This window comes from Heterocephalus glaber, unplaced genomic scaffold, assembly GCF_053883595.1.
Source record: "Heterocephalus glaber isolate CG9 unplaced genomic scaffold, H.glaber_assembly_v1.0 deba00001600, whole genome shotgun sequence".
Taxonomy (NCBI): domain Eukaryota; kingdom Metazoa; phylum Chordata; class Mammalia; order Rodentia; family Bathyergidae; genus Heterocephalus; species Heterocephalus glaber.
The window spans coordinates 29,956,246-29,970,660 of NW_028258372.1; the positions used below are offsets into that span (position 1 = coordinate 29,956,246).

At 34.2% G+C, this 14,415-nt stretch overlaps 1 protein-coding gene and 1 long non-coding RNA gene across 7 annotated transcripts in view; one reads left to right on the plus strand and one right to left on the minus strand.

Annotated features, from left to right (window-relative positions):
- The window catches only part of Rgs13 (regulator of G protein signaling 13), a 102,469-nt gene that overhangs the window by 73,089 nt on the left and 14,965 nt on the right, over window positions 1-14,415 (plus strand). For all 3 annotated transcript variants that reach the window (XM_013078942.3, XM_021242906.2, XM_021242907.2), the window contains exons 2-4: window positions 1,382-1,453; window positions 6,758-6,826; window positions 9,920-9,981. In XM_013078942.3, the coding sequence (XP_012934396.1) occupies window positions 6,762-6,826; window positions 9,920-9,981 (127 nt within the window). In that variant the 5' untranslated portion in view covers window positions 1,382-1,453; window positions 6,758-6,761. The remainder of the gene's footprint in view (window positions 1-1,381; window positions 1,454-6,757; window positions 6,827-9,919; window positions 9,982-14,415) is intronic.
- Window positions 9,098-14,415, minus strand: part of LOC106010911 (uncharacterized) — a 169,453-nt gene continuing 164,135 nt past the window's right edge. For all 4 annotated transcript variants that reach the window (XR_015444193.1, XR_015444195.1, XR_015444194.1 and 1 more), the window contains one exon: window positions 9,098-11,952. This is a non-coding gene — a long non-coding RNA (uncharacterized LOC106010911). The remainder of the gene's footprint in view (window positions 11,953-14,415) is intronic.

Sequence of the window (14,415 nt, forward strand, 5' to 3'; positions counted from 1 at the left end):
TTTCTTTGCCTTGGTTAGTCTTTCTATACTTAAAGTCACCTCATATAAAAGAAACTTTTAATTTGGGCAACAGAGGAAATAATTAGTTTTGGAGTATGTTTCTTCATTTTATGCTTTTTTATTTGTACATGTGTGTATATGTTTAGTTAATGGCATAAAATCAGACGCTTCAGAATAGTTTGTTTAAAAATCATGTATTATAAAATCATTTATTCTATCAATTTATTAACTGTACAGATTCCTGGTATGGGTTGTTGTAAGGTTTTTCCCAAAGCACAGTTAATCCTGATGTTATGAAATTTTTTCATGTTGTTCATAAGGAAAACAACACACAAATTACTTGATTTTATAAAGAACACATGAAATTCATGGGCTATGGCCAACAAAATATTGCTAAAATGTAAATTATCCTAGATTTTTCTAAATTTTATGCAACATACTGCATCATAAAATAAAGGAGCATATTAAATGTTTCTTTACAGATACAATGTATGAAAAGAAAGAATTTTGCCTATTGGGCAAATCAAATATTTAAATATGTGAAAAAGGTTAAGGAAATTCTTTTTTGTTTAACTTGGAGCTTTCATTTAAATGCTGAAGGAGGGCAGGGGATTTAGCTCAGTTGTTCTGGCGCTGCTTTGCAAGCACAAGGTCCCGAGTTCGATCCCCGGTACCAAAAAAAATTAAAATTCTTTTTAGAAAATGCTGAAGGAGCGCTTGCTTACTAAAAAAATGCTGAAGGAAATATGAATTCCTGTATGCCGTAATAGCTACTCAACTTGTGTCATCATTAATGCAATTATAACCATTCTAAGATTCTGTCAATAAAGTGGTTTTGCTCTTTTAAAAAATTATCAGGAGAAAAAAAAACTGGAGCTAAAAACCACAATGGAAAACTAAACTACTAAATACCCTATGCTTAGATTGTTTTTAAAAGTGCACATTAGGTTTACCAAGAGTATACTGAAAAATAAAAGGCAAATTAATACTTTTATGTCTAGTGCCCGATTTTTTGGAATGGCACATAACAATGGAACATAATAAAAGGTTTTCTTTTCAAATTCATTCTAAAATTCAAAAGTTGAAGCCTTTGGCATAAATGGGCTACTGCACTATGTTAAGATAAATATATTTCAGTAAAAAGTAATGGAAAATACAAATAAAGTATATATTTATGTACACATTAAAATAATAATCCATGATATTAATATCCTAGGTAAGGAGTTAATAAATCAAAAATGAGTATGACTATATTCCAGCATTTGTAAAAATGGAAAAATTATTTACTTAAAACCAAAGATGGGGTATTTATAGAAATTTTTGCCAAATGTATATTCTTTAGGAAGCTCACACTACTCTTTTTGCTTTTGCTTATTTTTAGCTTAATGGAATGTTTCTATGTATCATTACCACCAACATGAGGAAAAAAGGATTTTTGTTGATTTGAATCTTGGTGAGTTTATCTACAATATAAATCAGTTTTATAATGTATCAGTTTAGGTCATTATATACTGGGAACTCTCTTTTGGCCAAAATAGAAGTGTAGTTCTATGGAATCTTTGAGGTTAATGTTTATTTTTACTTGAACATTGATTTGAAGGACATAATTTACTATAGAGATCTTTAGCTATATTTTTCTAATAAAAACAATTTTAATTTATTAACAAAATATATTAATCAAATCCTTATCAAGAAGAACAATAATTTTTTGTAAAAATTAGAACTTATCATTTTTGGAATTACCAAAAGTATCTTAAAATTTCTCAATTGTGAATGTGCTACAATTTGACTCTGCCAGCCCATATTTTTTATGTAAATTATAGATGGAGATGTATTATTTAATGCTAAATATTGTTGAATGCAGGATTTTATGTATTTTTAAGATGCTATTATTTTAGAAACTCTTTGTCCCTCAGATTGAGAATTATATGTTCTTCATTTTGTAGATGAAATTCCAAAGGCTACATTTTCTCATTTTAGCAGTATGAGAATTTTAATTTCTATTCATCCATCTGTTTTCCATTTTCCAAAATTACTTTGAAATATTTTGTTGTTGTTTCTTTCTCCTTGTTTAATCTCCTTTCCTTTTTATATTAAGCTTTGTATATGCTTGTCATATAATTTTAATAGTGTTTTGGGTAGGAGATGTAATAAACTCAGGTGTCAATCTGACATTTTTACTTGAAACTAGGTTAAGTATTTGTGAATTTACTTCTTTGTTTTAATGTAACTGAATCACAAGGGATATGATATTCCAACACAGTAGTGGTGCATGGTGATTGTGAATTCAGTAGTAATCAATAGAAAGAAACACTGGCCTGTGGATGGACATTCAGTTCCAGAAACCTTAGTTGGCAGACAGGAATCCATCAAATGTCAGGCAGTGTTTAGCAGTAGAACTCTAGTCACTGGCACAGCATCCAACAATTCCCATTTGTTAAGGAACTGAAAAAGCTGAAAACCTGAACCAGAAAGACTGTCTCTGAATCAGTTATGTAACTGAGCATAGGGATGCTACTAGTATATACACTCTTTGCTGATGGAATTATTTCACTACATGAATAGATCCTTGTTTGGGATCTCACAGCAAGGCAAGGAGTACCTGCATAGATCTCATTTCTCTCTCCTTTGGGATGAAGCATCTCTGTAAAGGAGATCACCTGCATAACTGCACCTAAGGAGATGCTCTGGCTGGACTATCTTCTTGTCCTTTCCCCGTTAGCACTCAGACACACCTCAGCACTGCTGGTCAAATAAATCCTACCTAGTGGCCTCAGCCTCTCACAGTGATACAAATGTCCAGATGTATCTGAACCTTTGTAAAAGACTCACCTAATTTTAAAACTGCGACATATCTGCTAAGTAGGTACTGGTTCCTATCTAATAAAATACTGTGTGAACAACAGAAATATGGGAGTAACAAAAAATGAAGAGGATTGCTTGCAGAGAGTATGTACATATGTTGAAGCACTAAATTAATGAAGAAAACTGGTGAGATCCAAGTTGAAATTTTAAAAAAGTAAGAAATGTAGTCTTCCAGAAAATGTTATTTCCTGTACATACAAAAACGCTTAGGAAATATTTCCTGAGTGAGAAAGTACAAGAAGCTAAAGGAAGATCAGATAAACGGGAATAGAAAGTTTTGCATAAATCTATTTTTCTAATCTTTACAGTTCCATTTGAGAGAAAAGGACATTGAGGATCTGAAAGTTGAATTAACATGTGCAAGGTCATATAGCTAAGAAAAGCTTGAACTCAAGTGCACGTCTATCTGACTTCAGAGCCCAGAATTATTTGAATACATTCTCTCACCTCTAGGGAGCTGTGGGAAACCCCTAAATTCTAGCGCATGTGGAAATTACCTTCACTGTGCTTCTGACCACAGTGAGTGTTGCATACAAGACTGTTGTGCTTTTGCCAAACAAATCCATTAAACTATTAAATATGACAATGGCATACATTTGAGTTATAGATATCACTAACAAAAATATTAAAATGTGTATACATGTTTCTATTAGATAAAGTGAGGAGACAATGGGATACAAAACCTATTATTAAAAACAGACAAGTCAGGTGCCATTAGAAGACAAAGATAACTAGTTATACTGACAAAGAGAGGATATATGAAGGGAGAAAATTCTTGGTTTTTTGGTACCGTGAATCAAACTCAGGACTTTGTGCTTACCAGGCAGGCATGGCACTGCTGCGCCACATCCCTGGCTCGGGAGTAAATTCTTTACTGTCCTCCTCCTTGGAAAATAACCAAGAGCCATTGGGTATGACATCTTATACTTGATCACAGTTGAGAAATCTTGAAACTTGAACTAACTACCTTAATGTTGTTCAGAGTCCAGTTATACACAGGCTCAGTTATGAGTAGTCAATGTAACAGTTTTCTTAGTCTCAATTATTTCAGTGTTGATCATCTTTAGTTGTATTTATCTTTGTAGGAAAAGGCTTTTATTTTCATCATACTGTTTAAAGACTGCAAACAGTTACTATTACCAACTGTACAGAGTCCAACATCTTTAGTCTTAACATTTAAAATAATTTAGAATTTAATTGCACATAGAAACATATCCCTAAAGCAAACTCTTCCTTTTCCTCATACTACTCTGCAATTATATTTATAATCAAAAGTCTTACTTAATGAACTAACATATTCACTTTTATTTTGTTTCTCCTTTAAATACATTTAGCTCCATAATCTTCCTCACTTGCAGCAGGGATCCATATAGAAAATCAAATACATCAGACTATATCTTCCATAATTTTTTTTTCGGTACTAGGGATCAAACTCTGGACCTTGTACTTGCAAGGCAGGTGGCAGAACCACTGAGCTAAATCCCCAGTCCCTCATCCATAAATTCTTATCTCCAAACCTTCAAATGCACTTGAATGAGTGCTTAAACTTTCTTCATCCCTACCAGTTATAAGGTAACAGTGAATTCTTTAGTATTTCTCCTTCTCTGATGTTCCAGGCACTACATTCTGAATTCTAGCCCATGTTTTTTTCTCAGAAATTTAATATACTATTGATTTTTCTCTCTTTCTCCTGTGTCTTCCATCTCTGTCCATGGCTACCATTTGCCATCTAGAGGATGTAGCACTCATACTGAAGACTTTATTTTAATGATACCCCCTAAACATATGCAGGCAAGAATGATCAAATGACATAGTGCAGTCTCTCTTTCTACTACAGCATTCTGGTCAACATCTTCACAAAACACACACACACACACACACACGCCACAAGTAGCTCCACATAAGCATCCCTCCATTGTCTTGGACTGTCTTATTTCTGCCCTCCCTGTTGCACTGAAACTGCTCTTACTGTGGTCATTAATTATCTTGTTAACAAATCTGACAGCTCTTTCAATCCTTCATTTTCTTATTTTCTTCCCAGTTTTTAACTCACAACTGGCCACTCCCCTTTTTGATAAGTGTATTGGTTTCTGTGATATCATACCACTCTAGTTTTGTCCTGAAAGCTCCTCTTTTACAATATTGCTCCTAAATGTTTGTGTTTTTCAGTCACTCATCTTGAGCTATGTCTCTTCCTGGACATCTTATATTTCTAGTTCTTTTAAGTGTTTATGAAAACTGACCACCTATACTTTGAAGACAAATCTCTCACTCCATCAGTTTTTCTTTCTTTTCCTCACTTTCCATTTACATTTGATCAAGAAGTTCTAATTATTCTTTCTCCAAAAGGCCTAAAACCCATCACCCCCATCTCCACTTCCTCCTCCTAATTATCCTTCACCTGAACTCCTGCAGTTGCCTTCCAATTGTTCTCGCTGATTCACCTCTTGCCACACTATGATCCAGACTAGTCACAAAAATGGTTTCAAGTGTTAACACAGCTATGCTGAATTTTAAAACTATTAATGATTTTCCAACTCCTTAACATGAAATCTGTGGCCTGCATGACCTACCTTTCTGGCCTCAGCTCATCCTTACAATTTCCTCTCCCACAATATTATAGCTTTCCTGAACATTTTTCACACGATTATTAGTCCACTCTTAACTAATCTTTTCTCTTGGCTGTCTTCCTGCCATACTCAATGTTCCTGTCACAACTATAATCCTTTCCTTTCTTCAATAAGGAAATGAGCCCGGCCTCCTAGCCTTTGCTCAAGTGGTTTCCTCCCTTACTCAACCCTTTCCTGCACATTCTGCTGCTTCTAGCTCAGAAAATACTTTACTGGGAAGCCTTCATTATGGACTCTGAGGTCTGGTAGGTCTCTCCTCTGTGTACCCATAGCCCCTGTGTATCTGGCATCCAAGTTCAATTGCATGTAATTTTGCTTGTCAGCGAGGGCAGGAGAAAGAGAAACAAGATCTATGCAGATCACACAGTGGTAGGCAGAGCTTGCCCCATAACACAAACACTCAGGAGATGTTCTGAATGACTCAATAAAGGCTGATATAAAAACTCACTGTTTCAGCCTCAATAGTTCATTGTACATCAATGCCTACATATGGTTAGCAACTATTTTCAGCTTTCATTATAAAATGTGGATTTAATTATGGATAACAAATTGTTTAGTTCTTTTCTCAAAGTCTTGAATTTAAAAACTCTATTACATGTAATGTTATATAAAAGTGCTTGGACTGAATAAACTCTATTTGTATTTTAAAGTCAAATATTACAATGCCAAGATGGATAAAACTATATAAGCAACACCCTTCTCAGAATTCATTCTTAAGGACTTTTACTCTTTATTTCATTATTTATACCATTTTATGTGGCTAATTATAGAGAGACAAACTTTTACTGAATATATTGAAAGAGCTTTCTAAAAATAAGAATTGTCCAAAAAAAGGAAGCCTTATAAGTTTTTGCAGTCTTTGTCAGGCTCTAAATGAAAAGATCTTTCTCAGAGATCTGTATTTTAAAAGCTCAATTACTTAATAAATAGGTGGGCTATGTTAATTCTAATGTCACTTAGAAATCTAAGCACCTATATCCTTTTTGTTGTTGTTGTTTGGTTTTTTTTGTTTTTGTTTTGGTACCGGGGATTGAACTCAGGATCTTCCACTTTTGAGGCAGGCAGCATCACCACTGAGCTAAATCCCCAGCCCTAAGCGTCTATATTCATATAAAATATTCATGAGATGAGTAATTTTACTCCCCTTTCTCCTCCCTAACCTCACATGATTCACGAATTTCTCTGTATTTTTTCTGATTTATAATTGACTGTAACATAATTTTTATATGACTGACATACAAATATATATTGTATTTACTTAGAAAAATGAGCAGGAAAAATTGTTGGATTTGTAAAATGTGCAGAAATGGATCTCAGAAACTGCCTTCCAAGTAAGTAGTATTTAAATTCTATGTACATTTTAAAGCATTTTTAATCACATGATAAATAACTGTATGCATTCAGCTCCTCTCTTAATACATTTCATTTAGGAAGTAAAATTTGCACCTGAGTAATTCCACCAGAAGAGCAATTATGTATTACACTAATATTCTGTTTTCATTATTCATAGTTTATACCTGAGAATTCAGCAAGTTACTGTGGAGTCTATTATGAATATTTTTACGGCATTTTGTCAAAATGAAACTTTTTTGATCCAAAATATTTTCACAGTTCAAACCCTCCATGTATGAAGTGCCAGAAACTTCATTCCTAGTTGGAAGTTATGAGACCAGAAGAGTAAAAAATGCTCATCAAGCAACTAATTTCTTTTTAAATTTTACCACATCTAAAAATATGGCCATTTTTTAGATGGGATGAGAACTGAATTAAAATGGAAAGTATACTGCCTGGGAAAGATAGCAACTCATTCAGTTGGATTTATTCCCCTCAAAGAATTCCCAGGCTGAGATCCCTATTAAAATAACCATGAGTTTCCAACCTAGAACCATGTGAGACTTCAGTTCTGGCCATACCTCCTCGGATGCTTAGAGCCTCTGGCCTGAGTGCTTCTCTGCTGAAGAACCAAATGTCCAAAAGTGCTTGCAAGTTACTGTGTGGTAGTGAGAATGAGGCCACAGTAGTGGGTGAAATAAACACTGAGACCAAAGTTCAGCATTTTAAATGCATTGAGGCTGCTGAGCTACACAGGTGCATTCAATGAGAAAGATGTAACAGGCTCATTGGAAGGAGCTTCCTTTTCTGCCAATGATTCCCATGGAATAGCATCATCAGAGCTTGCATTTCTTACTACGTTCCTTATAGACTCACTATAAGGAAAACATCAAGAAAAAAGAATTCAGTTTTATGGAAGCCTACTTGATAACAAACAACACCACTTCATATTTCCATTACATTCATGAACTAATTTTATTTTCATGATAATTTTGTGAAAGACATTATTATATCCATTTTATAGACAGTGAAACTGAGGTTTAGAGATTTTAAGTATAGTAAAACCAAAATCTATTAAGTACGGCACTGGGATTAGGACATAGGGCTATTAGACTCCAAATACTCTTCATTCCTCTGTGCACCCCTCACAACACCTCAAAATGTCCCCATGTGTCATTGGTATTCACTGCCTATCTGCCCAGAAGAAAGGAGAGAATGCAAAACTGGAGAACTTATATCAGGAAATTCAGTGGCTAAGAGGACAAGGGCATTTAAAAGAATTCTGATGAGAGCATCTGGATACTCATGGGCCAACATGAAACTCGTGAGATACTCAAGAAAAAAACTGCAAGTAAAAATGAGTTTCAAACAAATTTCATTGTACAACTTGACTTCTAAACATAATTACTCTTCCAAACATGATCTATCTCCATAAATCTCATGAACCTTGGAGGCAAATGAATTCTTTTACCAACAATTTCCAACACCTAATTTTAAGCTACTCAACACAGTGACAACATCATCCCTCAATCTGTAGTTTTTATCCATTCCTATATAATGGGAATGAGTGGAACAGAAAGACATGCAGTAAGTCTTGCCTACCACTTTCCTTCTCACTGGCTTGCAAAGGTTATTTTAGGTTACTTCTAAAGTTCTAATAATGGAAAAGAACGAGTCATATATTTTATGGAAATGTTTTTCGAGAGCAATCTTAACACAGTATACTGTTAAGCCTCAGTACTGCACAAATGGTCTCTCCAAAACTGACAGGATCCAGCTAATTTTTAGAAAATAATAGCTATTTGAACTTTTCAATGTTCTAGGTTATTTTTTTAACCTCTTTAGCTAATCTTTCTTCATTGTGTTAGGATCTTACTAATGCTGATGGCTATTCTTGCAGCACTAATTTTTGGGCTGACTCAGTACAGCCATGGGAAAGATTTTGCTTATATCCAGAGCCACTTGGATAATATTCAGTTCTCAAAAACAAGAAAATAAAAAATCCAAATGGTAATGAACACATTAACTATTTTTTAAAAAGGAAACTATAATTTGTCTGAGAATACACTCACTTCCCAATTTCGATCTCATGAAACTTAATGACATAAAAAGAAATGAGGTTTCAAAGCCAGCATATCTCACAGATATTTTCTAAATAGTAAATAGCCTTATTTATATTGTTTATGTGAAATGTAACTTGACATATTACACTGTAATTAAAATTAAAATTCTGAAAATCCAAAATAAAGCAAATGAGAGACTGAGAAAATGATTGATACAGCAGTACTAAATTTATTATATGAGTACATGCACATAGGATAAACTCGAAGCTAATAGATAAATTGGTAAACATTTTGTTAGTGACAGGAACACACAATGCACCACCCTATAAAAGCAATTTGGCAATTTGTACCAAGAACCTCAAAACTGTGTTATTTTCACCCATTTTTAATTTATTTCTATTAATCTCTTAAGAAGTTACCTACATGGGCATGGAAAATCTAAAACAGTTGAACTACATTTGGTTTTAACACTGAAAAATGAGAAATAATCAAAGTGGTTTTTTGAGAATAATTATGCAAACTGTGGAATGCTCCCTTGTTGAATAATATACAGTCATTAAAGCAATGTAACTATGACTAATTATATATCTGTAATTGTAAATTATAACACTATACATGACTAAGATAATTATGATATATAAAATGCTTACTTAGACTATTACACACATATAAAGAATGTATGGACACACAGTATGATTATTTTTGGTTAAAACCACAGATATACACGTAACAAAAAGATTAAAATAATCTATTGAAATACTAATAGTAGAAATATGGAAATGAGATAGGGACTATAGTTCTTTATCTTTTTAATATTTATTTCAGTGTATCTCAAGTATATATACTATTTATAATTTTTACAAATTTAAAACAGTAAAAATAAAATGTAAAAGATCATAGAAAGATAGCTTTCCATTCAAAACCAGACACAAATGGCGTGTAAGTATATTTTGGTATTATTTTCATATAGTTCTATATGGTGTAGTAAAACTTTGAGAATATTTTACTGCTTTCTGTTTCTTTTCACAGACTTACTTTGGAGGAAGTGTTACAGTGGGCCCAATCTTTTGAAAATTTGATGACTACAAAATGTGAGTATTATGTATTGTCATCTTTGAATAACTAGCCGGTTTTATTCTTAGTGGGGGAAGGGATGCTATATAATGAATATAGGCTGCTCCTCTACCACCTTCTAAATGGTAACTGACACAGTTAAAAAAAGAAAGCCTGAAAATAGTTTTTTGTGTCAACCAATGTTATTTTCTCTGGTGTTAATTAAAACAAAATTAGTTACTGTGGATATTTATTCTTCACAAGTATATGTATAAAATCTCTTGGAAAATATGCTGAAATAGTAACACATACTGAAATATACTGCCTTACCACAGCCTCCTAAATTTAGTGCTTTTTTAAATTTAACAATTTCTGCTGTAAGAACTTTCAAAATAAGAATAAATTTGAGTCTTGATGTAGAACTCTCCAAAGTTTATCAGTGCCTGATTTAAGGAGGATGATATAAGATTCTGATTTTAAGTATCAACATTCAGATGATATAAATGAAAAATAACAGCAATGCATATGAAAAGAAATTCATAGGCTCAGTGCAGGAAATATGAGGATGACGTGCATTCAAGGGAAATGTCAACTGTGTTTGGGATTGGAAACTGGCAGGTTGCAGAGAATCATAAATCAGAAGAAAAGAACAGAAAAATATGTAGTGGAAACTCAGAAAACTATCTTACTGAATTTGGTACTTACTGAATTTTGGTTTTTAAAAATGGAACTGGTCCCCTCAAATGTTTGTTAATTTTTGCCTATAGACTTATCTTTTTATTTAAGATGATTTTTAGGTGCTCTGTGAAGGTTTAATCTCTTTGGAGATCCAGAGTGCAGAGGAGAGTTAGCTATACTATTCAGATGTTTCAATTAGTGGTTGTACAATGGGGTTATGCTGGACAGGATAGCCCCTTCTTGGGGTTGCTATGCTCTTAGGTACTACTTGGTCTCCCTGACTAAAGGACCCTATTTGATATGGACACGCTGTCACTGCAAGACCCAAAGGGCAGTGGTGGGAGGTGTGGACCCTTGACTACTTCTACTGAAACACCTCAATCAGTTGTTCCAGCATATACTCCATGGCTCCTCCCTTAGTGCCAGGATCTCCACCTCCAGGCCTGGGGCACCCTCTGAGCTCCCACCTTTGTAGTAGGCCTTTCCGATAAACACTTGGAGTCATGGGAGATTTTTGCAATGTAAAACTATCCCTTTCACTTTTGGGGTATTCTTCATAGTTTTGTGATCCATTTTGCCAGTATGACTGTGAATTTTTTTTTTAAATCTACCTTTCAGGCAAATTTTAGGAAATTTAAGTGAAAGGAAAATACAAAAGTATATGTTTAGTCAGTGATGTTGTTTCTTCCTCTACTAATAGTTTGCATTTCAGTCCCAACACTCTTAATACATGTTTGCAACATTGCCAGATTAGTCTTCCTTTGCTCTTCACTTGTAAAATGGGAATAATATCAGCTATCTGTTTGTCATTTCTCTACAGGTTGGATGTAGAACAGCTAGTTCAGTTCCTGTTACAAACTAGGCACAGCAAAGTTGGTATTTATATTAGTAATAAACTGTGTATCTATAAATAACAATCTTTTATCTTTGTTCCATACTCAAAAGTTCAAAATCTTGGTATTCAGGACTCCCTACACTCTAACACAACACATTTTCCAAACTTTATCTCCAGCTATGGCCTTTCACATAGCATGCCCTCCTCCAATGTGACTACTGCTCCATTTTGTACTTACATGTCTGTAAGCCTCCTGATGCAGGTTTGTGCACAAAGTCCTTTTCGTGTCCTCCACCTATTCATCTTTGAAGAGAAAATTCAAATTCTACTTTTTCCATGAAATCTTTGGAAATGTTTTCCTCCATTTTATTAGTATCATTATTTATTCTGCTGTTAATTGTAGGTAGCATGTGTAATGGGGTTTTTCCAGCACAGCCTGCTCAGTAAATTGTGAATTCCTTAAAAGTAGATTGCTTCCTATCCACCTGTCATCCGCCTGAGAAATGAAAAACATGGTTTGTACCTCGTGGGCATGCAATAAATGTTCAGTGAATAAATGTAACATAAATATTAGTAAGGAAAAATCAAAATAACACATCATATTATGTAAATTTATGTTCCAGTACTGGAGACCTCATAAACAAGGTGAATAGAGTTAATGAATTGTTAAGGATTTCAAGTGGGTACTGCCTGGCTAGATTAGCTATTTAGAGATCTGGTGTCATAAGACTAAGCAAATTCCATAGAAAGGATTACAGCAGGCAGAAATTATTCTTCTCTTTATAAAATCCAGCAAAAGGGATAAAAATCTTGCCAGAAATCAACACAGCATGAAGTTCATAAGAAAACTGACAAATGAATAAGAAAACAGTGATAAAGCAAATCATTCTATGACCTAGCCAACCAGAAAACTAATACTATAAGTACAAATATTATATGTTCTAGAGAATAAAAATGTATTTACATTAACAAGGACCCTAGTAAAAACATCCTTTAGGCTACTATATGCAGAGGACTATCTTTACATAGATTAAACTACTGATCCTAAGAACATATAGTTCAGAACTCTACATAAGGAGGGAATATATTAGTCTGGGTCTCAATAGGTGAGAAGATACTGGTTTAGATATTTGTTGGGGAGATATAAAGCAATAAATATCATAGGCAATACAATACAATTAAATTCAAAGTCTTTATGGAAAAGAAATCTAAGAAAACCATCAATGTGAGAACAGAATTATAGCAAAATTCAGACTTTAGCTAGAAATTAAGAATGTATAACCTAGACACATTCTAGGTGTGAGCTGATGATTCACTTTTGACAAACAAGTATTTTAAAATGTCAAAGATTTTTTTAAGTGGGCATCTTTCAATGTGCATTCAATAAATATGAATTATGTACTTATGTATCAAGCAATATGCATGAGGGGAAAGTCCCATGTACCAATGTGGCACATAAAATACCACTGAAAAAATAAGAGTTTTCAAAACCTGAAAATCCCCTAGAAAAGAGCAAAGAGAATTCCCATTTGTGGCATATTGGGATAACATACAAAATACTGATTAAATCAACTTTTAGTAGCACCCTGAACAAAATTCAAAGGCAAGCCAGACATACTTTTAAAAAACTAATGTTTGATAAAAGTTTTCACCTGAGGCTGTATAAGGGTTTGACAAATGGAACAGAATAGAGAATTCAAAGATGAGTATGGTTATTGATTTTTGACAAAGGCAGCAAGTACACTGAAGAAAGGAAAGTCTTCAATAAATAATGCTGGGAAAAGTCAGATACCCATCTGCAGAAGAAAGAAACTATACTCCAATCTGTCACCATCTCAAAAATCAACTAAAAATGGACCACAACTTAAATGTAAGCCCTCAAACTATGAACCAACTGGAAAAAAATAGGGGAGATGTGATACTAGAGAAGGACCAGCTGATGACTGGGTATTGTTAAGTACCCATTTAAAACCTGCAGTGATGATTTCAAGTGTAGAAGTATGGTTATGTGTTTTTTCTGTGAAGCTTTCAGGATGTTCCAGCAGAGTAGCAGAGCAGGGATACAGTTAAAGCATTCGTGATAGACAAATGTCTGGATCAATCTTTTAACTTCGGTCAACATCATCCTTAAATGTGCTATATACTTTTCTCCCTAAATTATCATAATCACATTCAGAAAATCTTGGAAATTCTGAGTTGTACAGTGTAGGATTATCACACTGCTGAAAGCAGTGATGGTTGCTTCATATTGACGAATCATCTGTGCTGTCTGATGCATCTTTATCTGTGCAGAGGCAGAGCAGACACTGATGCATTTTGCTGCTCCCTCGTGTGCATCCTCATCTACAGGCAGAGCTATTATCTCAGCTCTCTTCACTGTGAGAGGTTCTTTCTTCTCACTCTAGATTGCCAGCTTCTTGTACTATCATTTATTCTAATCTCTGCTAACCACTACTGTCTCCATGGTTACGCTCATCAACACTTCTATTAACACAGTGCCTTGCCTCGGCTCTTTCAATTTAGTACTTTCGTCTTTTTAAATTTCTCACACTCTTCTTTACCTTGCTGGAGAAAAAGAAAAGCTCAGCGTTTTACAGACATCACCATTCAGTTAGCACTTTTTTTCTCACTCTCAGAAAACAGAAAAACAATAGCATGCCAAATATAATCTTTTGGTCTTTACTGCTTCTTGGATGGTGAATGATTAGGGCCTATTTCTTCACTTTTCAAAACCTATAAAGAGTCCCTTTAAAATGCAGAACCATGCAGGATACAAAAGCAGGGCCCAGTAGATAAGCTGAAGCTTTTTCATACAAGATGGCTCACAAATACACCTCAAAAGTCATTGTTAGCCAACCTACTTTCCAGGTCCTCTCCTAGCTCTTAGGAGCTTTCTCTCCCTCAATAAATTTCCTACTCTTAAGAAAAAGTCATTGCTATGGCTTATATCTAGAGGCCC